Source organism: Rhineura floridana, chromosome 9 (genome assembly GCF_030035675.1).
Source record: "Rhineura floridana isolate rRhiFlo1 chromosome 9, rRhiFlo1.hap2, whole genome shotgun sequence".
In the NCBI taxonomy this organism is placed as follows: Eukaryota; Metazoa; Chordata; class Lepidosauria; order Squamata; family Rhineuridae; genus Rhineura; species Rhineura floridana.
The window spans coordinates 121,190,297-121,216,637 of record NC_084488.1 but is presented as its reverse complement, the minus strand read 5'-3'; the positions used below and the strand labels follow the sequence as shown (position 1 = coordinate 121,216,637).

The 26,341-nt window shown below is 43.5% G+C and overlaps 1 protein-coding gene across 8 annotated transcripts in view; it reads right to left on the bottom strand.

Annotated features, from left to right (window-relative positions):
- Nucleotides 1-25,239, bottom strand: part of ATRN (attractin) — a 221,859-nt gene extending 196,620 nt beyond the window's left edge. For 4 of the 8 annotated variants that reach the window (XM_061583542.1, XM_061583543.1, XM_061583549.1 and 1 more), the window contains exon 1: nucleotides 24,570-25,239. In XM_061583542.1, the coding sequence (XP_061439526.1) occupies nucleotides 24,570-24,820 (251 nt within the window). In that variant the 5' untranslated portion in view covers nucleotides 24,821-25,239. Of the gene's footprint in view, nucleotides 1-3,573; nucleotides 3,658-20,227; nucleotides 20,281-22,123; nucleotides 22,162-22,312; nucleotides 22,466-24,569 lie in introns of those variants that run through there. The other 4 variants (XM_061583547.1, XM_061583548.1, XM_061583546.1 and 1 more) reach the window with 4 other exon arrangements.
- Between the last annotated feature and the right edge of the window lie 1,102 nt (nucleotides 25,240-26,341).

Here is a 26,341-nt window from a genome sequence, read left to right as displayed (position 1 = left end):
TATTGCATCTGCGGAGTGCTGTCCCAGGAGGTTGTTCCAGGTGGTCCGAAGCCTGGTCGGTCCAGTCGCTCAGAAACCCTTGGAACAGTCAAAGGCCTCCTGTGACTTATTAGCAAAGCACTTCGCAGATAAAATCGAACACTTACAGAGCTCGATCCCGTGCGCCGTGGATACAGTGGATGAACCAGAGTTGGCCAGTTGCATGCCGGTAAGTTGGGATTGGTTTCAGCTTCTCCCTTCTGAGGAAGTGGACAAGGTGCTTTAGTCTGTGAAGCCTACCACTTGTCTGACTGATCCTTGCCCTTCGTGGCTCCTTATGAGCTGCAGAGAGAAATTGGGCGAGGGGATTAAAGCGGTGGTAAACGCATCCTTGAAAGAGGGTGTGATGCCATCAGCCTTCAAGGAGGCAATTGTAAAGCCCATCCTAAAGAAGCCCTCCTTGGACCCCCAAGTTTTCAATAACTTCCGCCCAATTTCGAATTTACCATTTCTGGGCAAGGTCATTGAGCGAGTGGTAGCCAACCAGTTGTCAACACACTTGGATGAAACAGATTACTTGGATCCATACCAATCGGGTTTCAGGACTGGTCACGGAACTGAAACAGCCTTGGTCGCTCTGGTAGATGATTTGAGGAGGGCTTTAGATAGGGGAGAATTCACCTTTCTTGTCCTCCTCGATCTCTCAGCGGCTTTTGATACTGTCAACCACAGTATCCTTCTACTTCGCCTGGAGGGATTGGGAATTGGAGGCACTGTATTACAGTGGTTCCATTCCTTTCTCTCCGACAGGTACCAACAGGTAGCATTGGGGGAGGAGGTTTCAGACCCTTGGCCTCTCAATTGTGGTGTGCCACAGGGCTCTATCCTCTCTCCCATGCTATTTAACATTTATATGAAGCCGCTGGGGACAATCATTAGGAGATTTGGGCTGCAGTGTCACCAATATGCGGATGACACTCAGCTCTATCTCTCGTTTAAATCTTCACCAGAGTTGGCTGTGGAGACCTTGTCCAAGTGCCTGGAATCCGTGAGTGGATGGATGGGAAGGAACAAGCTGAAGTTGAACCCCGATAAGACCGAGGTGCTACTCGTGGGGGACAAGAGAAGGTTGGGAGATGTTGACCTGAAGTTCAATGGGGTGAGTCTACCCCTGAAGGACCAGGTCCGCAGCCTTGGGGTTGTTCTTGATTCCAGGCTGTCCATGGAGGCTCAGATTTCGGCAGTGAGTCGGGCAGCCTGGTATCAACTACACCTCATATGAAGGCTGCAACCCTACCTTCCTGTTCATCAGCTCCCACTAGTGGTACACGCCCTGGTCACCTCTCGTCTGGACTAATGTAACACGGTCTATGTGGGGTTACCCTTGAAAACGGCCCGGAAATTACAACTTATACAAAATGCGGCGGCTCGACTACTTATGAATAGTCGCCGCCGGGATCACATCACACCAGTGTTGTTCGATCTACACTGGCTTCCAGTTGTTTTCCGAGCCCAATTCAAGGTGTTGGTATTGACCTTTAAATCCCTACACGGTTTCGGCCCAGTTTATCTTACGGAGCGCCTTCAACGCCACCAACTATGCCGCCCAACAAGATCGGCCACACAGGGCCTTCTCTCAATCCCGCCAACAAAAACAGCCAGATTGGCGGGTACTAGAGAGAGGGCATTCTCAGTGGCGGCCCCCACTCTTTGGAACTCCCTCCCACAAGATCTCCGGCACGCCTCTTCCCTAAATGTATTTCGGAAAGCCTTAAAGACCTGGCTTTTTCAACAGGCCTTCGGGATCTCCGGGGAGGGTTAATTTTTATAACTGAAATGCCTCCTGCCCTGTTTTAATATTGTTGTTGCAGCTGCATTGTTTTTACACTGTTTTTATATTGTATCACTGTATTTTATCATTTTGTATTTTAATGATTTTGTACGTCGCCTAGAGTGGCCATTGGCCAGATAGGTGACACAGAAATTAAATTTATTATTATTTATTATTATTATTATCAGCTTAGGTTGGCACACCAACTGCAGCCCTATCTGGAGACGTCTGACCTTGCCTTGATTGTCCATGCACTACTGCCATCCAAGCTAGACTACTACGATACCCTTTATGCAGCTACCTGAGTCCTTGTGGTGGCCAGAAAGACAGTTCATGTGACACCTATCAGTGCTGGTTCCCAGTACATTTCCAAGCCTAATTTACAGTACTGGTTATAACCTTTAAAGCACTGGCTGGCAAAATGATGCCCTCCAGAAGTTGCTGGATTATAGCTCCCATCATTCATGACCATTGGGCCATGCTGGCTGGGGCTCAAAGGAGCTGGAATCCAACTATATCTGATGGTCACCACATTGGCTACCCTTCTTTTAAAGCCTTAAAACAGTTTGGATCAGAGTTACTTGAAAGATCACCTTAACTCCTAACAGCCTGCCCCTACATCAGAGCAGTGGTTCCCAACCTGGGAGTGGTTCCCAACCCAGGGGGGTCGCAAAGTCATCCCAGGAGGGTGATAAAGAGCCAAGAGAATATTTATTAATTAAAAATAATAATTAATGGCTGGTCTGTGCATCACCAACTTGCGAACCTGCACTGCATGTACACACAGCCACCTCTACCCCCCCCTTTCTTCCTTCCGGCTGGCACAGTAAATTCCCTGCACACAGAGAGCTGAACAGCACAGCACTCAAGTGCATCAAGAGAAGGGGCCAGCTGGGCTTATTTAAGCTCCAGCCCCTCTCCTCCCCCCCCCCATTTGTCAGCAGCAGTGAGGGAAGATTGATTAAGCTGATTGGCTCTGGCTGGAGAGACAGAGGGACCCCGGGATGGGTCTGCCTGCCAAAAAAATGACAGGACAGAGTCCCAGAGTGTCCCCCCACAAATGCACACCTGGACACTCACTAAAAATTCACTGTATAGTATACATTGCACCACAAATTAACAAGTCTACTCAGAAGTAAGTCTCTTCCTATTTAATGTGCTTGCTTCCAGGTAAAGCAAACTGTGGTAATCAGACCAGACTAAGGCTGCAATCCAATACATATATACTCAGAAGTAAGACCCATTGGGTTCACTTACTCCCAGGTAAGTGTGTATTGGATTGCAGCCTAAGATTCTGTTGAAGCTTTGAAGCTGTACTACTTTTGGGGGTGGGGAGAAACATAAAGCTTTACAGTACAAAGATGTATCATTGTGGTTAAAAGAAGTAAAAATGTGTGTATATAATAAAAGGACTCAGGCTGCAATCCTAACCAGGTCTACTCAGAAGTAAGTCCTACAGAATTCAATGGAGCAGTAGCTATATGAGGTAGGTTAGGCTGAAAATTAGTGGCTGACACACAGCAGTAAGTGAGCATTTCCTTCAAAATTTATTAAAAGTTGTTCACAGTACTAATCTGCCATGGGACCTTCTGGTGGAGGGCAGGTAACAAATCATCATATTTGATTCTGAGATTAATAAAAATTGATATTATTTAATGCTTCATTATATATTTTTGCAATTAACAGAGACTAAAATTACAACAATTAGCATGTGGGGGGGTCACAAAATATTTTTGAGGTTACAACAGGGGTCCCGTACTCACAAGGTTGGGAACCCCTTCATTAGAGTCAGCAATGGAAGCTCTTTTCGCATGCCCATCTTCTAGAGTAGTTAAGCCGGCGAGCATGAGGAAGACAGGCTGCTCTGCAGAGACCTCAGACCTCTGGAACACAGTCCCAGCTGCAGACTGTCAAGGCCCATTGTTATAGGAGTTCAGGAAATCCCTAAAGCCCCATCTATTTTCACTGGCTTCTTCCTGAGTTTCTTTTCTTGAGGATGTTTTATTGTTGATATGTTTTGGGTTACAACTGTGCACTGAATTTTAGTAGTTATTGGGCTGGATATGTGTTATATTATTATTGAAGTTTGTGATTGCATTGTACTGTACTTTATTCTGCAAGTGACCCTGAGAGGTTATTTTTTCTCTTAAAGGCAGCCTAAAAACATAAATAAAATTTCAGTATAACTACTTTTGGCTATTGAAAAAAAACAGTTCAGATAGTTATACAGCATGTAAAATTATCAATATACACTTAATATAAACAAAACTTAAAATCAGACAAACAGGCTAAAACAGATCACCACTGAAATGCAGATTTTTCAGGATGACCTGGTAGAAGTTTTTTTCAAAATCCGCCAGAAAAGCCACATTAGTAATCTCGCATAAAAAGGTATATTTATTAAGTGATTTATATTAAGTGGCCTCAGAAAGGCATCTTTCAATTAAGAATGCTCACAAAGTGTTCACAAGATTCAAAAAGGGTTGAACGTAAATATAGCATTCCTAGAACCCGATTCTTATGAATATATAACAAATATTATCCTTTAAATGCTTTAATTACTTGTTTCTTATTTTATTTTATTTCTGTAAACCACTTAGAGGTTTTACTACAATCAGGCAGTTTATAAAATTTGTTAATTAAAATAAATTCTTCACACACTCAGAATTACATCCCATTGAATTCAGTTGGCCTGACTCCTAGGTTAGTACACAGAGGATTGCAGCATCAAATCTAAAATATTCAGATTTAGGTCAGAGTGCAATCACTGTCAGCGTTAGAGATCTTCAGGCATCTTGCAAAATCTCAATTCAGATTAGTTAACAATTTACACCCCTCTGTGTAAATAAATGTTTAGGTAGAGAAGCATTCTGAAGACAGTTAGTGATGATGGGAACACTGATGCTATTAATCTGGAATTAACAAAGGGTTTTCCCTGCTCTTTTTTAAAGGCCACAGCATCCTGTCTGTCCACAGCACCCAGGGCACACTCTCAACGTTCATGTGAGTTGGAAATGGACTGCCTTCAAGTCACTTCCGACTTAAGGCGACCCTACGAATCGGGTTTTCATGGTAAGCGGTATTCAGAGGGTGTTTACCATTGTCTTCCTCTGAGGCCGAGAGGCAGTGACTGGCCCAAGGTCACCCAGGGAGCTTCATGGCTGGGCGGGGATTCGAACCCTGGTCTCCCAGGTCATAGTCCAACACCTTAACCACCAGAATAGAAGGAAAATTCAAACGTGTTAGGAATTCCCCCTGGAGATGTTAGGAACACGCTCTGAGCTGCAGAAACACAACTGAAAGCAGTATTTGTAACTATAGAAACAAAACTGAATCACGTGTAAAGGTGCCAAATGGAAGAACACAGCCTCATGCATGACAGAACTGATCAGATACGCTCTCAACGTGAGGTTTGCCCTCTCAAAAACTGACCCACAATAAATATGGAGAAACAGTAGGAAAAGAAGCATGACAGATTCTGAATGGGCATGGAAGGAAGCTTTCACATGTGATCTGGCTGGAAAAGAGCCCCCGAGTTGGGCCTATCTTGTAGCATGCCCTTTGAGATTAAAGCTATGGAGAAGTCAGAGCTCAAATCTGAAGCCAGCTTCGCTCTGGTTCCAGACCAACTAATGAGCTGGCTCATGGTGAGGGTGGTCAGCAGCAGAATAGTGGAAGGCTACCCATCCAGTAGTTGGGTGCTACACATACGGTGATCATGTAAGGAAGTCTCAAACCACCTACAGACCACCCATATTCTTGTTATACGCATATGGGCTTTAGGCTTCTGATCTTGTGCTACTAGTTGCCGTTCCTCACTAGTCACACTAGTTCCCTGTCTTCAGTCTCCAGTTCCAGCCCAGCCTTTAACCACTGCTGTTGCTTGCTCCTTGGTGGAGCAACAGCACAGGATAGCCATCCTTGACTGACTCATCTTGTCATGCAAGGGACTCACTTTCTCCTGGAGACCACTCACTTCCCAAGCAGGTGTAACAAAACAGGACACTTCAACAAAGACAAATGCATCATAAATAAAGTAGACCTAGGTAAGACAGAAAATGGACATATCAGGTATCCTACTCATCATGAACATCTGCCTAATTACTTTTGAAATTAGCATACATCCTCATGGACTCTGCAACTTTTTTCATGCACTCAGAGCTTAAGAAAGTCATTTCTTCCTCAAAACAGAACAGACTGGCAGGCTAGGATCCAGAGCAGCCACCTACACTTTTCAGGACATCGCAGTCAATTACTGCAATTCACCACTTTCCTCTTTGGCAAAGATGCTGCTTGTTCAACAGCCCATCTACTGAAACACACACGACAGCAAAACAGATACCAAATGAGCCTAGAGAATTCCACAACTGGGGCACCAAAGCCCTTTTCCCCAGTCACCACCCACATCACCTCTGATGGCAGAAGCACCCAAGAACAGCATCAGGTGATGACCTCAATGCACAGGCAGGCTGTGAGCATTGCATTCAGTGCCTAGGCCCCAAGGCATGTAGAGCTGCCTTCTTCAAGCTGATCCCCTGCAAATGTTTTGGAGTACCATAATCCCTGATGATTGCTGGGTGAGGCTGATGGGAGTTGTAGCCTAAAAACCTCAAAGGCACCAGGGTGGGGAAGACTAATGTAGAGCCTTAATGGCTGGCATCAACTCTCTGAACTGAGCTCAGAAATTGACTGGTAATAGAATTACTAGTCCATCTCCTCCAAGTACTACATTTATATTGACACACTGGACAGACGTCCAGCCTGTGTCTAGATAACTGCAGCCAAGATATTTCACTAGGAGGACAACCTGTCACAGATTAATTGCCAACTACTTTGCTGTGAGAGCTGGCAACTACATTAACAAGTAAAAGCAGAGCTTGGGAAAGTTACTTTTTTGAACTACAACTACAACATCAGCCCATTCCAGTGGCCATGCTGGCTGGGGCTGACGGGAGTTGTAGTTCAAAAAAGTAACTTTTCCAAGCTCTGAAAAAAGGCACCAATCAAAACCATTCACACATTGCCCAATATATACTACACAAACCAACTGTGATCCACTGATAGTTAAATGATTATTATTACAAAACACCAGTATCCAGGTTAATAAAAAACTGTGAAGCAAAGATGCTCACACAACCATCACAAAGAGGTATTTTACCTCCAAACCCTAAGAACAGCCAAAAAAATGCAAAAAACAGTTTAATTTTTTTATAGCCTACTATAACAGCAGTGACCAGATCAGTCAAAAACTTACAAGCTCTCTTCTACTGAGCCTCCTTGGATTCTGTACTCAGGACTCTGCACTCCATGCATTTTTCATTAAGTTAGACAGCATATTTAGCTCTATCTTAGCTTATTCTGGAACTAAGAACAGAAGAAGAGCCTCCTGGAACAGGCCAATGGCCCATCTAGTCCAGCATCCTGTTCTCACAGTGGCCAACCAGATGCCCCCATGGGAAACAAGCAAGCAATACCTGAGTGCAAGAGCATTCTCTAGCCACCAACTGGTATTGAGAAGCATACTGCCTCTGACTGATGTAGGCAGGGCATAGCCATTGCGGCTAGTAGGCTCTGATACCGTTTATCCTCTATGAATTTGTCTAATCCTCTTTTAAACCATCCAACTGGGTGGCCATCACTGCTCTTGTGCCAGCAAATTCCATAGCTTAATTATGCGCTGTGTGAAGAAGTACTTTGTCTGTCCTGAATCTTCCAGCATTCAGCTTCATTGGATGTCCACAGGCTCTAGTGTTATGACAAGAAGGAAAAATACTTCTCTCTATCCACTCTCTCCATACCATACATGATACATAACCCTATTTTCAATTCCCAGGAATTAGCTTTGGCTTTTGAATGGGTACCAGTCCTGCACAGGACTGAAATATTTTCTAGGTGCTAGCTGCGGAGCAGTTCTGTCCTACCCCTGGCCTGCCTCTTTATATAAACCTACCAAGCTTGAAAGTACCCCCATTCTGCTGCTTCCCATAAGCTCATTTCAACTCGGAAACGCTTGCTTAACAAACATCTAAGTTTTCATGGAGATACACAAAACACTCATAGAGAACCAAGAGCTCAAAGTGTAAAACAAGAGAGAAAAATCCAGACCCCCTTTTTCTATCAGTGGTCTAATAATTTGTTGAAATTAATTAAAAATCAGCCATGTTCACAGAGTACCTGTAGTCCTATTACTGACCTTGTCCCATACTCTGACCTTCATCTTCTGCAGTTTAAAAGTTCTAAAAAATCTGGCTGATTTTTAATTAATTTAAGAAAGTTAACATTGAAGTCAATTATAAGCCCGGGCATGCTGAGTAAAAACTGTGTGTTCCAAAAGCCTCACAGCCGTTTGGCTTGGGTAATCAGGAGGTCACACCCATGCCAGCCTTTTATTGCACTTTACAGTCATGGCTTCCCCCAAAGAATCCTGGGAAGTGTAGTCTACGAAGAATGCTGAGATTTGTCAGGAGACTCCTATTCCTCTGACAAAGCTCCAGGGTCAGAGTGGCTTAACATGTTACCAAATTCTTCCAAGCTAAGTGGATTGGACTGTGAAAGACCAACCCAAATTGTGTTTGCATTTTGACAAATTTGTAGGGCAGTCCAATCTCTCAGAGAGGAGGTCAGGTCTTCTGCTCCCTTGGTGCATTCACTATAGCTGCCCAATTCCCCTGCTTTTTAAAGTTTGATAGAAGTATCTGTTGGCTATAGGTACATTCTTAAACTGCAAAGTTTTTTTGTCTGTTACTGAATTAACTTCTTAAAACTTAGTGTTGGGGTTCTTGTGTGTGTTTGTGCCAGACTGAAAGGGTTATTTTCCCTTCATGTGCAGAGACCATTTGGCCTCACACTACCTGTGTGTATCAGTGGGATGCAACAGAGAAAAGCAAGCTACCTTCAGCAAGAAATGGGTGAAAGCTAGATATTCTCTCTGCCTTCTCTCATATGCTGTACACCGCCCTGGGAGCTTATTGCTATAGGGCGGTCTAAAACTGTAATAAAATAAATAAATAAAAATAAGTATTTGTCTTGCAGCATTAAATGTCATTTCTCTCTCTCTCCCTACCCTGCCTGAGGTTAGCGGGAAACGTAAGAGAAGTGTGGTGGCAGTCTACCTGAGGGCCCCCTTGCACAGCAGGCCTACTCAGATTGGCAGCCATGACAGGGCAAGAGAAAAGGCTTTCCTTTACACCAGCCTCACTTCTTTCCAAAAAGCTCCTCTTTTCTTCTTCTGACGGCACAGCTCATTCAAGAATCAAAGAACAGCTCAAAAGACATTTGCAATTTTTTTTGAGGGGGGGAGGAATGTGCTGTTAACCAAGTACAGAAAGCACTGCCATTTAGAAGTCCTAAATTTTTCAAGTGGATATTTGCACAGCCAATTGAAGTGTCGGCATTTTTCCCATATGGAGTTGAAACTAGTGTGTCAGGGGAAGCAGTTGTGGGTGCTTCGCTGCTGCACTAACACATTACTGCATAACCTATGTAGGCTACAGCCTTTGATCAAAAGAAAAAAAAACACTGTAGGACTGTTACTAGGTTACATACAGCCAACAATACGCATAGTGCTAGCGACACACATTGTGCAATACAACACTGATGAAAGGAGATCCATGCCAGAAGGCAGCTGTGCAATACGCTCAAAGATGCATCACAGACTTAATAAAAGGTTAAAAGCCTACAAAAAACTACTAGCTATGTGTGGGCAGGCAAACTGTGTTATTCATTTATGGTACATAGATGGCTGAAAGGCAGACACAGATCAGTTGTGTTTTAACATTTACCAGCACTCCCCAGCCTAGAAGACAATTCTCACTCAACACAACCAGGCAAGGTTACAAGCCTGAATTATTACCTTGAAGGAGACTGTTCACACATTGCAAGCAAAATAAGCGTGATTGTTTCTCACTATCAGGAGGATTCCCTGTAGCACTTGCACACATCACTTGCAGTACATGCAAAATAATAGAATGCAGAGGCCAAGCTGTGATTGTGCTTGCCCTCGAAACCAGAATTGGAAGTCACAATCTGAAGTGCATCTCACATTTTGATCTGGAGGGCAAGCACAAGCCATAATTATCCAATCTGGATGAAACAACAACGTACTGTTTGCCGAAAGCATGTATTGAGAGAGAGAATTGGATCATGCAAAGGAAGGAACAAGGGTGCAAGCTCAAGAACGGTCAATCCATGGTTTGCCATTACATGTGAACAAATTCTCTTTGTAGCTCTGATTGTTGTTGATGTTGTTATGTGCCTTCCAGTCGATTTCAACTTATGGCGACCCTATGAATGAGCGACCTCCAAAAGCATTTGTTATAAACCATCCTGTTTAGATCTTGGAAGTTCAGGTCTGTGGCTTCCTTTATGGAATCAATCAATCTCCAGTTTGGTCTTCCTCTTTTTCTACTCCCTTCTGTTTTTCCCAGCATTATTGTCTTTTCCAGTGAATCATGTCTTATTATGTGTCCAAAGTATGATAACCTCAGTTTCATAATTTTAGCTTCCAGTAACAGTTCTGGTTTAATTTGTTCTAAAACCCAATTATTTGTCTTTTTTGCAGTCCATGGTATGCGCAAAGCTCTCCTCCAACACCACACAAATAGTCAAGGATATAGTTGACCTGGAAATTTAAAAAGGAGCAACTAAAATGGAATGATGAATAATATGAAAGGCTTACAGGTTGGCTCCTCACAGGGACATAGGAAGCACACTATGTCTGACCCTTCATCCATCCAGCTCAGTACTGTCTGCACTGACTGGCAGTCTCTCTCTACGGTTTCAGACAGAAGTCTCTCCCTGCCCTTTCCTGGAGATACCAAGGACTGAACCTGGGACCTTCTGCATGCAAGGCAAATGTTCTGCCACTGAGCTACAGTCCTTCCCTCAGAGTTCAGGAAAAAAGTGAAAGGACAGAAAAAGACACAAGAAGTCTCAATTTGCACACCACAAAGAGGAAAAACTGCTCTCAAAGCACAGGAATGCAAGTCATCCAACAAGGCTGACAGGCAGATTGAAGAAAAGGACAAGGATGTACTTTACACATATGACCCTAACAGTGCAATCTTAACCATGTCTACTCAGAGGTAAGTCCTACTGAATTCAATGGGGCTTACTCCCAAATAAGTAGGGTTAGAATTGGATCTGAACCTACAGAATTAATTGCCACAGCCGCTGCAACATTTGCTACTGTAATCAGCTTCTAAATGCAATCTTCCTGATCACAGTCATTGTACCTCTGTCCCCATTCTTCCTTGCCTGTTGGACTCCCTGTTGCCAGCCACTGACTGAATAATGGATAGACCATTGGACTAATTCAGTGCGCCCCACAGCATTATTCATGGTTTATTATCTTTTACTATAAAGAAACCACTGGTATCGTGGCATCATGGTAACACGTCAGATTACAGATTAGACTGCCACTTTTACATATAGAATCATAGTAGAGTTGGAAGGGGCCTATAAGGCCATCAAGTCCAACTCCCTGCTCAATGCAGGAATCCAAATCAAAGCACCCCCCAAAAGGTGGCTGTCCAGCTGCCTCTTGAATGCTTCCAGTGTCGGAGAGCCCACTACCTCTCTAGGTAATTGGTTCCATTGTCGTATGGCTCTAACAGTTACATACCAGAGCATGTAAACTACTAACAGAAATGAATGGGTCTGCACTGTATTTTTGAAATGTGAACTAGGCTGATGCCTTTGAAGTTTATTGGGGAGGGATTTTGTCTTGGGGGTTTTCTAGTGGATGAAAAGAGAACGGGATCAGGAAAGGAAGATGGGATCAAGATTAGTTTCAGGCATGCAAGACATGAAGTCACATGCAGCTGGGAGCAGCTAGTGACAAGAGAAGCATGTCATGAGAGCAGGAACTGCAAAACATGTTATTGAAGTCCGTCTGTGCATCAGTCTGACATAGGGTGGGAGTGACCTTAATACACAAAGACTATTCTCCACAAAAATTTATCAGGATACTATTCTACTTACTTTGCAAGAGCTCAGAGAAACTAAGAAGGAGACAAGAGGCATAAGCACTACACATGTGATCTATCTTCAACATGATCCAAAGGTGAAGCATCACTGGTTTTATTATGGTTCACCTAAAATAATGCTGAAATGAAATTAAGCAGCAGCCTGGAATTTCTAGAACAAACAATTCACATGCACATCACTGTGTCAAGACTCCAAGAATGTCCCCAATGCAACAAACTAGATTAAATATCAGTGTGGTGGCACTTCCTATGCAGGGACAAAGGACTTTTAAGGGGACAGAAGCAGAAAAAAAAGAGAGACTTTAAGCTAGCAGTCACAACACATCTTTCTCTGAGGCAGTGGTGCATTCCTGGACTTGGCAAACACATCCAAGGGATTCGCCAGCTGTGCTCTGGTTAGCACAAAGGCCTTCAGAGATTCAAGTAGGAGTCTGCGGAAAGCTGCCCTCCCTGAAATTACAGATGAGAGCTGACTGAATGCAGTAAATTGAACCAAAATCTGCCAAAGCAGCACAAACGGTGATAGCAAAGGTACACTCCTTGTACCTTTGGCCAACTCTTTAAGCCATTGAAAGTTAACGTAAAATCACCAAACCAATGAGGAGGGATGTGCACTCGATGAAAACGGAATGGTCTGGCCAAGGCTCATGCTGCTGATTCAAGAAGATATTGAGGAAGTCAACAGAATCAAGGCTGGCCTACAAAAAGTCTACTGCTTCTGTCACCTGTGCCTTGTCAAGTATGACTTAAGATCTGGAGTGGAGGCAAACCTGAAGCAGCTGCATCTCATATATCACACAGAACAAGGTTTTCTGCTTCAAAGAACAGAGTTCATTTTGAAAATGTCACAATTTTGCTGGACCATTTGCTACCTACAACAATTATAAGCACCAATGCCAATTTTATTGTTTGGTGTATATCTGACTGTAATTCTATTTTTAATAAATGAGATAGCAAATAACTAACTCTAATTCTATTTTGTGCATATGATCCGAAGTACACGAAATAAAAATCAAATCATCAGATGTATCCCACAAAGTGAAAACACAGCATCCAAAACCATTATTCAATGTAAATGAAGTCATTATAAAACCTAAAATTATGGGTCAAACTAGATGCGACAGGAGAGATTGCTTTTACCTTTCTTTCTTGAATTAGAGACTCCATGCAACTATTTTGAAGATTAAGGAAACAGTCCTCTGCAAAAAGGCATTTAACCCTATACCCTTGCTCTAATCTAAATCCTCATAAAATTCCTATTAGCTCAGAGATAGGGGAGAAAGGCACAGTACTTGTACCTGTGCTTCTCCACCAGATGAGCTAAAAGAGTTTGAAGGGGTGGGGCATAATTTATGGGATTCCTAGTTAGTTAAAAAAAAAAAAAAGACTAACCATCCCATCATGCCTAGCTTGGCCACCCATTCAAGAACCTAGTTTAGCCCATTTATTTCCTTCCTGCAAAACAAGCCTTAAAGACACTTTCACCATTTTTATATTTTAGTGGCCTAAAGTAAATTTAACCATCATCCAAGTCTACGCTCCAACATCAAATGCAGAAGAAGAAGAATTGGAGAGATTTTACGCAGAAGTACAGGAGGAAATTGATCACACACCAAAACAAGATATGATGATAATCATGGGGGACTGGAATGCAAAAGTAGGGAACAGCGAAGAACTAGGAATTGTGGGGAAATGAGGCTTAGGTGACAGAAATGAAGCAGGAGAAAGACTTATTGAATTCTGTGAAGCCAATGATTGTTTCTTGCCAACACATTTTTTGAGCAACCAAAAAGTCGACTGTACACATGGACATCACCAGATGGTCAATACAGGAATCAAATTGATTATATAATTGGAAACAGAAGATGGAGAAGTTCCATACTTTCTGCAAAAACAAGACTAGGAGCAGACTGCGGTACAGATCATGAACTGGTTGTATCGAAAATCAGAGTAAAGCTAAAGAACACCAACAAAGCAATCATAATGCCAAAATACAATTTAAATAACATCCCAGAAGAATATAAAGATCAAAGAAGGAACAGGTTTGAGGCTTTAAACTTAGTTGACAGAGAACCAGAAGAACTATGGAATGAAGTCAGGGACATTATCAGGGAGGAATGCAAAAAGACAATACCTCTTGTTAAAAAGAGAGAAAGACCTCAATGGATGACTGAAGAAACTCTTAAAATGGTTAAAGAGAGAAGGAAAGAAAAAGCAAAAGGAGATAGAAACACGGTCAGAACCCTAAATGCAACTACACAATGACTAGTACGTAGAGGCAAAGAAAACTATTACAATAGTTATTGTATAGAAAGAGAAAAGGACAACAAAATGGGAAGAACAAGAGCCCTGTTCCAAAAGATTAGAGAAATATAAGGGAAATTTAAACCAAGAGTAGGAAAGTTGAATAATCAACAGGGGAACACACTGACTGACCGAGATGAAATAAAAGGAAGATGGAAGCAATACACTGAAGAACTTTATAAAAGAGATGACAGGATGACAGATTCATTCATGGAGGAACCATATGATGAAGAACCAGAAATTTTAGAATGTGAGGTGAAAGCTGCTCTTAAAATTCTTGGAAGAAACAAATCACCAGGAATAGACAGCATACCAAGAGTTGCTACAAGCTACTGAGACTAAATCTGTCCAAGTTTTGACAAAAATCTGTCAAGAAATATCAAAAACTAAACAATGACCCACAGACTGGAAGCGTTCAATATATATCCCACTTCCAAAGAAAGGGGATCCCAGAGAATGCAGTAATTACCGAACTATTGCCTTAATATCCCACGCAAGTAAAGTAATGCTCAAGATTCTACAACAAAGGCGCTTACATATATGGAGCGAGAAATGCCAGATGTCCAATCTGGATTTAGAAAGGGAAGAGGTACCAGAGATCATACCGCAGACATACATTGGATAATGGAACAGAGCAAAGAATTTCATAAGAAAATCACCCTGTGCTTTATAGATTACAGCATAGTCTTTGACTGTGTAGATCATGAAAAACTATGGAATGCTTTAAAAGAAATGAGGGTGCCACAGCATCTGATTGTCCTGATGCACAACCTATACTCTGGACAAGAGGCTACTGTAAAGACAGAATATGGAGAAAACAATTGGTTCCCCATCGGAAAGGGTGTGAGACAGGGTTGTATTTTATCACCCTATTTGTTTAATCTGTACGCAGAATATATCATACAGAAAGCGGGATTAGACCAAGATGAAGGTGTGAAAATTGGAGGTAGAAATATCAATAATTTAAGATATGCAGACAATACCATACTCTTAGCAGAAACCAGGAATGATTTGAAACGAATGCTGATGAAAGTTAAAGAGGAAAGCACAAAAGCAGGACTACAGCTGAACGTCAAGAAGACTAAAGTAATGACAACAGAAGATTTATGTAACTTTATAGTTGACAATGAGGACACTGAACTTGTCAAGGATTATCAATACCTCGGCACAGTCATAAACCGAAATGGAGACAATAGTCAAGAAATCAGAAGGCTAGGACTGGGGAGGGCAGCTGTGAGAGAACTAGAAAAGGTCTTCAAATGCAAAGATGTATCACTGAACACCAAAGTTAGGATCATTCAGACCATGGTATTCCCGATCTCTATGTATGGATGTGAAAGTTGAACAGTGAAAAAGGCGGATAAGAGAAAAATCTACTCATTTGAAATGTGGTGTTGGAGGAGAGCTTTGCGCGTACCATGGACTGCGAAAAAGAAAAATAATTGGGTGTTAGAACAAATCAAAGCAGAACTGTCACTAAAAGCTAAAATGATGAAACTGAGGTTATCATACTTTGGACACATAATAAGACATGATTCACTAGAAAAGACAATAATGCTGGGAAAAACAGAAGGGAGTAGAAAAAGAGGAAGGCCAAACTAGAGATGGATTGATTCCATAAAGGAAGCCACAGACCTGAACTTACAAGATCTAAGCAGGGTAGTTCCCGACAGATGCTCTTGGAGGTCACTGATTCATAGGGCCGCCATAAGTCGTAATCAACTTGAAGGCACATAACGACAACAACAAAGTAAATTTAATGACAGAGTATGTTTTGCTTGTTTGGGTAAATTGTTACAATTTATTGCAGTAGATGCTGGAATTTTTTTATTCCAATAATGATCCACTACCGAGGCAAAGATGAGTTTATTTTTAACATACCCCTCAGCACTTTCTGGCAATAGAAGCTGTGTTAATATTCATCTGTAACTGCTTCCATTAACTTAATGAATAGTATTTTCCTTTCTTTTAAAATACCTGTAGCTGCACACCACTAAATAATTTCCACAGTACTTCCCACGTCTAGGTGCATCTCACTTTCAGGTTTTCTTCATGTAAGCAAGCCTTCATATATTAAAAAAAATGTTTGTTTTATCTATGCATATTCACTCAAACTGCTCAGTAGGACTTACTCATGTAAGGGTGTGTTGAACTGCAGCCTTGGACACAGTGGCATACAAAAGGCATGCATTTTGCAAGCATAAACACAGAAGCAATCATTCAACATAAACATGTGACTTGCATTAAAGTTCTTCAAAATCCCAAGCTGCTACGAGACAGCCAAACTTTGGACAAATGCTTTGGCACTGCAGAAGGAAAACAGAGCTTACACTAAGGAAACTGTGGTCACCCAAAAGACCTTCAGGTAAAGGTATTTGTGTTACAACTGACAGCACACCTCTTTCTCACTACCACCACTCAACTGAGTCCATATGAATATTTCTTGTGCTCATATTGCATTCCCTCCAAAATACTTGAGCTCTGCAGAATTTTCAGTTCTCAGATTCTGAATACTCAATGGAATACTACATGCACATTTACTTCCCATTTCACGGAGAAACACCCCTTACCAAGGGATGGTAGTTAATGAGTAATCAGAAAGTTCTAGGTACTTGCTATTGCTTTATTTCTTATTTACAGATGTTGTTGGGGACTCCCATCAGTGCCAGCCAGCATGGTCAATGGTCAGGAATGATGGGCATTTTAGTCCAGCACCATCTGGCGACCCAAAGGTTGAGAAAGGATGCTCTGAACCAGCCTTTCCCAAGCAGTGTGCCTCCAGATGTTGTTGGACCACAACTCCCATCAGCCTCAGCCAGCATGGCCAATGGTCAGGAAAGATGGGAATTGTGGTCCAACAACATCTGGAGGCACACTGGTTGGGAAAGCCTGCTCTAAACAATATCCCACCTTGAAGTTCTCTAGGCATCCTGCATAGCAGAAGCAGCCCTTGTCGATGAAGTCAGGTGGAAATAGGCCAAGAAAAAAACAGGAAGCTGGTATTAAAGGACTCACAGCAAGATGGTCTCTTTGGCAGCTGCCTTTGTAGCTGGAGTCAGTAAAGGCCCTGGCTTTCAAGGACAAGTAGAAATAAGGCAGAAGCAACAGGGGGCAGGTCTTGCAGAACTCCCAGCAAGATCTTACAAAAGATGTGCACATCCAAAAAGATTTGCACCGAAAATTAACACGGTGCTAAGTATACTCAGAAAGCTTTTGTTGTTCTCTTCACTGGCCACAACTCCCCCTAACACAATCCACCTACTGTGTGTCTGAAGAAATGCATCGCTCCTTCACACCCATATGGGATAGCATAAACCCAATGAATACATATCTGCCTCCATAAAGTATGAATTGCCTCCAAGGTCTAAATAGCTGGAAAGCACTTTACTATTCATGAGAAGATGGCAAAATAATTTAACTCAACTCCCTAGCAGGACCTACATAGTCTCTCATATAACCTTCAGGGCTACTGCTATAATACAAAGCAAGGCAAAAACAACCCAAATGCATCATGACAAGGGTATCAATATGCAAGCACTTTGGGGCAGTAGAATTTTATCCTCAAGTGAAAGGCAGATTTCTAAAACAATAACCCATGTGGATGCTTTCATTACCCGACAATATTAGTCAGAAACTAGAAAAGCACCTGCCCTTTCCTCCACCATTAAAACCTGGTTTCGTAAAGTTGCTTACATAATAAATTGCTTCCAGTCTGCCAATGAATCATGTGTCCACTGCATACAACTGGGACTTGCAGCAAAATCTTGTACAAAACACTTTCCACTGTGTGTGTCAGATTAGAGGGTGTATTGTCTTCAGTTACCCTGCACTTATAGAGACTTTGGGAGAGGCTTTTTAAACACTATGAACTTCTGCAAACCTAAGGGCTTCCCCTGAGCATGCTGATACCTTGGTTCCTGTGGATGGGTGGCACCATTTTACCAACATCATAAGAATCAGCACTCACCACTGAGCATTGCTAAGAGGGGGCATGATAGCACATCTCACATCTTGCACACACACTTGAGGATTAAGTAATCAAATCACACTAGGACCCTAAAGGGATCACAGTATACATTAGTAAAGTACATTTTTCTGTAAACATATTGCTGACACCTGGTATGTTATATGGAGAGAGAATTCCTGGGAACAGACAAATCATTTTAAAAGTTCATTCATGTCTCACAAATTAACCCTGATCAGGATACTCAGGTTTCACCCTCTCTCTAGCGCCAACAGGCTCCGAAACCTTTACTGACTGAAAGAGACTTCCAACCAACTTCTCTGATAAGCTCCACACATGGTTCATCACCCCTGCAACAATTACTTCATCAATTTAAGACAGGTTTGCCATCCCATGGCCATAGGTACAATGTTGATCAAAGAAACGTTGTACAATCCTTTCCACAGGGAACTCACGGTCAAATGTAGCTTCCAAATTAAGATAGACCCTGCACCATGTCCTTGCACCAGCCATTAAGGCTTGCAAGCAGTCTCCTCAGTTACTGATAATATCTTCCCTTACAGCACAATCATCCTTGGATAAACAAATTTATTGTGATGCAAATTAACTAGTGTCTACCTCATCAGATGAAGTGATGTTGTGGAGAGAACTAGTCCTGTATGCCTCCATATAAACACATGTGTTTACTGTCCCATCATCTTAAATCAAGACCAAGTGTCCCAGGCAATACGAACAGATCATTACACCAACATCTTAGTTCTGCACTATGGACCCATTTGCAGCTGCACCCATACATTCTAAGCCACAATGCATCCAAGAGAACCATGCATTTAAAGGCACCTGGAATCCTGCTCTCTTCTCAGCTGTCCCATCTGCTATGTATTTCGGAAAGTTGTTTGCCTTTTTCTCTGTCCTCTGTGCATTTGAACGCCTCCTAAAATATGGTGATCAAATGTTGCATGAAAGAACAGGTTTATGTTTGGACAAAACTGGATGCCATTTTTAATCAAGATGGCAGACTGAAGCTTTGAAAACTGCACTGTTTTCAACCACTTATTTCAAAAAGGTTTCTTAGAATTCCTAGAAACACCTGGCACTTTCCACTAGTCCATTATAATCCAAGGTGATCCAGCATACTCCTACTATAACCCCAAGTAGCACACTACTGCTCTGATGTATTGCCTCACTTCCTTTCACCCACCTATGGGAAGGTTCAGTCACACAGTCCCTTTCTTCTAGGACTACCAGTTGATAGACAGGGCCACTAACACCCTTAGGACAAGCCCTCTGAAGACACATACCAAGATTTGTCTAACTCTATACTTTTCCTCTCTTAGACTGATAAGCCGCAGATATACCTTATTATTCTCGAAAAGGCAATCCAATCAACCATCTAGTTTGTCTGACAAAGAAAATCATGCCTCTCAAATGGTTTAGGAAACATATTCTTCCCCATTATCATAGACCAGGCATCTACTTCCCACCCTGCTGACACACTCATTGGGTTGTATCCAATGCTTCATGCGCATTGCTCCACTGGTGCATTAGGACTTCCGTTTCCTCTCATCCCAATGCATCCCCAAAGTCTGCTCTGAAGGGTTCCCCAGCCCTCCAAATATTATTTTGAGGGTGTAAGGGGGACTAAAGGAAACAAAAGGGGAAGAGGAAGTTCTGTTGTGTTCACAGAAGTCTGTTTGGCAAGTGGAGCGGCAGTGTTGGGTACAGCCCACTGAGCCCTCTTTTTTTATTTTGTCCTATTTATAGTAGAAAATCCCCTCTATTAAAACATACACCTGACTATCCCCAGAAGAACCATACAAAAAGGACTTCATTCTCATTCCATAGTCTACACAGAGGATCCAGACTGATGCTATGACCAGAAACCCACAAATTCCCATGATGCCCCCCTTGCATCTAGGCAAAGGAAGGTAATTTTACTCCTATTTCTATGTACTCAGTCCTGTAATAGAACTGAAGTTCGCACTCTTGATGGTTCACCTTCACTTAACCCAGACCAAGAAAGAGGCAATGCCTCCAAAGTCATCCTACCAAATCCTCAAGCCAATCCATTGTCCCACCTCACCATCCGTAACAATGAGACACACTAGTTTACAAAATCTTGCCCTGTCACTGTCAGCTAAGATCTTTCATCCATCTTGTTACCTCTTGCTACCAAACTTGTGCCCAACACCTCCACTCATTTTCCCTTGTCCAAGCTCAGGAAAACTCTTGCCCTTCTTTGCTAGATGAGCTCAGGTTAAAGAACGCCCTCATCAACAGTAATTGTTCCACTTCTGGCAGGTCAGAATCTCCACCAGGCAGGCAGAAAGCTTTTGGAAACAAGAAGGGTGGTGGCTCTCTCTTTATTCAGGCCATGAATGTGCCACAACATTACTAACATAAGCAATTTTGTAGGCAGATGGGCATTTTTTAATGTATTAGTAATTTGGGGCTTAATTTTCAAGGCTGCTGTAAGCAGCAGCAGCACATAGGAACACTCAGTTCTTCACCAATGGCCACCCCACATACTTCCTGTAAAAGAATTTACAAGCCTCTTTTTTATTTATTTAGAACATTTATATACCACCCTCCGTCCTACTTAGGATTCCAGCAGTGTATAATGTTACTCCTAAAAAACCACTAAATTCCTAAGCCCCAGCTCCCCACTAAGCATCTGTGTGCGTGCATGCACAGAAATGCACACACGTCCATTGCCAAGAAATAAAAACAAGGCCTTGTGGCAACACTAACAAAATTGTTGTGTTATAGCTTTTGTAGTCTCTGAAAGTTTAAGCCATAATAAATCTGTCAGTCTTTAAGAAGGCAGAAGACTTCATCTGTAGCATAAAAAAATCACACACACACAGCTAACCCTCTGAAACTTGTCATTGCAAAACTGTCTAGTTCCTTCAGCAACACAGCTATCCTTCTGTCCTCACCAGAGAACCCAAATGCTATGGCATAGCTATTTACATGCATGCACACATACACACACACACACAAAGACCAACTTAAGACCTGCCTCCATTTATAGTGCCTAGGAGCCAGCAGATCTCTCAGTGGCAACGCTACACCCTCAGCAAGACTTCCCTCAACTTAAAAACTCAGGCCCACTGACCTTGTTTCCATCCTCATCTCTCTCCCACACTCCTTTAAATTTATTTATTTATTTATTTTATTATACTTGTATACCGCCCCATAGCCGAAGCTTTCTGGGCGGTTTACAGTAACTAAAAACATTAAAACAAATACAATTTAAAAGAGATCTTATAAAAACAATTTAAAACACAATTTAAAAATTTAAACAGTATAAAACACATGCTAAAAATGATCTTATCTAGGTAACTGTGGGCCCTCCTCTGCTACTGCAAAAAACCCACTCCCTACCTGAGCCAGAAAAGCTGCTCAGGGAACCCTGGCAAAAAAAATGTTTTACTACATTAACAGTGCAGTCCTAGATACATTCACCGGTACTTACTGCCCAGTAAGTGGGTACAGGATTGCAACATTTATGTTATAACAAAGTTTCACACCCAAGAATTTATTTATTTATCGCACATTTGGCCTGAGCAGAAAAAGCTCAACCCTACGTTTCCTCCTGATATCTCCCCTATGCAATCTCCTCTCACACCACCCTGGAAATTTCTAAGCCACCATTCCCACTGCCAGCTTAAAAACATAAGAGCCTGCTGGATCATGCCAGTAGCCCATCTAGTCCAGCATTCTGTCTGCATAGCGGCCAGCCAGATGCCTCAACGGGAAGCCCCCAAGCAGGACCCAAACGCAACAGCAGCCCTCTCTCCACTTGCAATTCCCAGCAACTGGCATTCAGAGACATGTTTCCATGACACTAATAGCCATCATGGCTTAGTCCTCCATTGCCCATCAGTATAGAAAACTGCCTTACAGTCACTCCAACCCACTTGCCCATCTAGCTCAGTACTGGCCACACTGACTGACAGCAGCTTTCCAAGGTTTCAGGCAGGGATATCCCCAGCCGTAGGGGGAGATGAAAGGGATTAACTCTAGGAATGTTGACATGCAAAGCAGGTGCTCTACCATTGAGCCAGGGCCCTTTCCATTTCTACAGTCCACTTCTGTGCAGAGCCCAGACGCTACACTAGTACTGCTTGTGCACCATGAAACACACACACCTGCACCGCAAACCTGTTTGCTGTCTGAAAGCTTTTTAAAAAAACAGAATTGCCTTGTTCCAGCATGTGCAGCGGTCTGCTTCTGCTCACCTACCCAACATGGGTGCAGAAGAGCATCTGGATGGGGACCTACGTGCCAAGGGGCCCTCAGACATTTTTCTCAGAGTGCCTCAGAGAAGTCACATGCAGTCATCCGGGTGTCCTGTGCCCCCAGTCTATAAAATGTGAATTAATTCTCTGTTGAAGTGAGTTTGGCAGGATCTGAGGTAACCATTGCAACACACAGTCTATTGAACCCTGAGGAATTTCCTCGTGTGCACGGTTCTCATCCCATCCAATTGCTGCAATGGGAAGTGTTTGCGCCTGAAGAAAGTTGGCTGCTGTTGGGAGCCCCATTTGAGGATACATTCATTCCCCCTCACCTAGGGGCTGACAAGCGCTTAATTTCTTCCCTGGCTAAATAAGGGGTCATGAATATAGGTCAGATGAGGAAAAGATATGATTTCTACTTGTTAACCACAATAAGGTAGTTAGAGAAAAAAATTGCTACCTTTGCTAAATACCAATGGGACAGAAAGTGAGCTGGGTAACACATATTTTAAGATCAATTTTGGTTCTTGTTATAAAGATTTGACAGAAAAGCATAAGATCTAGATCAGCTAGATCAGCCCACACACCCATCTAGTCAAACATCCTGCTCCCCATCATGGTCCACCAGATGATTATGGGAAGCCTGCAAGCAGGACATGAGCACAATGGCACTCTCCCCACTTGCGATTTCGAGCAATCGACATGCAAACTCATATCACCTATGACAACAAAGGTAGAACTTCAGTAGCATAGTGGCTAGGATTATGCAACACTGGAATGTCCCCTGATCAAGTCTCACCACAATAGCAGAATGCACCTGGGCAAACACCTTGTGCCTCAGTTTCTCATCTGCAATATGGCAGTGAGAAAGCTGGCCTACCTGGGAGAAGTGTTGTAAGAATGACTCAGATAACGTACAAGATGATGCAGTTAGAGCAGTCAAGATGTGTTATGTTATTAAAGTGATTCTATAATTATTATTTTACTCTACACTCACAGGCTCCACACCCATTTAGCCATTATCCTTACCCACAGTTTTTCTAGTCATACCTATAGCATGTATAGAAAGCTTTTTCTGAAAACACTCAAGGCACCTTGTACACATTGCCTTGCAATCTTTATAATCACCCTGCAAGGTAAGGGTAGTATTATCTCCATATTGTTTAAAGGAGGAAGGGTGAAAACTCAGGTCACCAGACAAGTTTATGGGAGGGATGAGATCTGAACCAGGCTCTTTCCTGATCTTCTACACGAACAGGAAAAGCACTGGCGCTTATTTTGAGAATATTCTCTAAATGAAAGTTTCACAGGAGTTCATTCCTACATCATTTTAAAAGCATACTCAAAGCGAACAGGATATAATATCTCACTCACTTTTTCTTCCTAACAAGTACGAGATGAACTCCCTTTTTACAGTGGGGAGAATTAACTATTTTTGGCCCAAGGGCCACATTCATCCTTTGCCAACTGTCTTGGGGCCAAATGCCAGTGGTGGATGTGACCATCCACTCTAGCACACATGCATGCAAACCATGCACACTAGCAGGACAGGTGCGCACACCAGCAGGGCACCCCTCCTTAGCTTATCTGGGCAGATCAGCCCAACAAGTTGGCTGTCTGCCTCTCCTCGCTCATCCAATGATCAATCCCACAACTAAAGAGGGGGATATTTCCATCAGATATCAGCAATGGGCAGAGCGCAGCGGTTCAAACCACCCAATGCCACAATCACTTGAATTTAGCTTTGTTTTTGCTGCCACCAACAAAATCAGCCACGTCTAGGGAGAGGCAGAAAAAACCTGATTAGGTGGCCCCATCACGCCCCCAGGGCAGGGATTAGCCACTCCTGCCCTGGAGTCTTCCCTTTTAAACACCCAAGGGCACAACTTGGGCTCTCTTTACGTTGTGCATAGACACCACCTCCCCCCCCCCCGCGATTTGGGGCAGTTTGTAATTAGTGCTAACGTGAACCTTAATGGGGGGGAAAGAACAACTCTTCACACCCACCCTGCTCTCTGTCGCCCACTACCCCACACATGCCCGGAAGTCGCTATCCCCTCGCAAATTTATGACTGCACCCCTCCCCCCTCACTGTTTCCTCGCAACAATCCTGCGAGGCAGGCTCTGCTACACCCAGAGTAGCGGAGACCGCATCGTGGCTGGGAGGGCGCCAGGAGCGCATCTCAGCCCCGAGGGGGCCTTCGCCCGCCGGCCCACCGGCCTGCCCGCTGGGGGCTCCCCGCCGCCGTCCTCTCACCCACCGGAAGCGGCCTCCGCAGTGCTGGCATTGGTCCCCGACCCAGCCGGGCTGGCACTCGCACTGGCCGGTGCTGGGCTGGCAGCGCCCTCCGTTGGCGCACGGCTTGTCGCACTCCTTCGCCTCAGCCGCTCCCGCCGCCGCGACCGACCCCAGCAGCGGGAGGAGGAAAAGGAGGGCGGCAGAGGCGGCGGTAGCGAGCGAGACCTGCCGCCCGTCGACGAGGCCGAGCCGCCTCCGGCCCCATCGCTCCATCGCCTGAGGTAAAAAAATTGAAATAAAAAAAAACCCGGAGGAGAGGATCAGCCGCAAGCTTCGCGGTCAGTCTGCCGCGGCTGACGGACGAACGGTGGCCGGCGAGGCTCCGCCTGTGGTGGGGCCTCTCGGGAGCGATGGTGGCTGACGAGGCTCACACTTAGCTCGCTGCGGCATTAAGGTTCGCCTTTTTTTTCCATCATCCCTTCCCCTCACATACACACACACAGAGAAAACAGTTCGGAGGAGGCGGCGGCGGCGGCGTGTCGCGCCTACATATTGCGCCCCCTCACTCCTGCGTCCACTCCAGATGACGTTGCCGCCCGGAGATGAAGCCCCTAACGAGGAAAACGAACTAAAGAGACTGGAGGGGGGAACTAGAGCGGCGGTGCACAGGAGTCCATATGCGAGGCCTCTCTGTCCATAAAAGAATGCCATAGGGAGGAGGAGGAGGAGGAGGAGGAGGAGGAGGAGGGGCGTTGTGCTTGTATCCAGGCAACAGGGAAAGGGTAGGCCATGAGGGCGTGGCCTCAGACTGGCAGGTGGAAGGTGCCCACTCAGGTTCAGGGGCATTGCGAACGTGTGCCTCCCGCCCTCCCCCCAGTTAAAGACAGCAGGCAGAAGTTCTACAGGTGAAGCCATCTGCAGATGCAATCGAATGCTTCACCTTTTGAATTTGTGCCTGGACAACAACAGCTTTAAAGTAGGAAAAAAACTTGTCATTTTAATTTCCAGAGGGGCAGGTGTGTTAGGCTTGGTGCTGCAGCAAAAACAAAGGCAGCAGTTTGTCCCCCCCACACACACAACAAACCAGCAAAATGTATTATGGCATATAAACTGTCGTGCGTCTGGACTCCTTATTTCTGCATCTGGCTGGTACTGAACTAGATAGGCCTTTGGTCTGATCCAGCTGAACTTTTCCTTTGTTCTTTTTCATCGGACTCTCCTTAAATGGCTCTAAAAGTAGAGTAGTGGTATTATTACTGTTATTTATTAAATGTATATCCTGCCCTTTCTTCCATGGTGGCAAACAAAAACACAAAAAAACTACTCAAAAACATCTTAAAAACCTCTTTAAAGCATATTAAAACAAAACATCTTTAAAAACATTAAAAGAAAACATCATTAAAAAAAAGCTTTAAAAACATCTAAAAAGGTAATTCTAACACAGATGCAGAGTAAACACATTCATAGATGATAAGGCTACCTACCAATGGCTACTAATCAAAGTGGTTATATATTACCTCCACTATGTCAGTTACTAGCAATCACAAGTGGATTGAGTGCTATGGCACTTGGATCCTGGTTGTGGGTTTTCCATAAGCACCTGGTTGGCAGCTGTGAAAATGATCCTGGATGACAGGTGCTGGATTAGATAGGCCTAGGGTCTGATGCAGCCGGGCTTTTGCTATGTTCTTAGGTTCTTAAGAGCTTTCATGGATAACAGCCCACTTCCCATGCATGAGGTCTTCTCCTGAATCGCAAGTATATACACGTATGTACTGTAAACAAGGCTGGAGG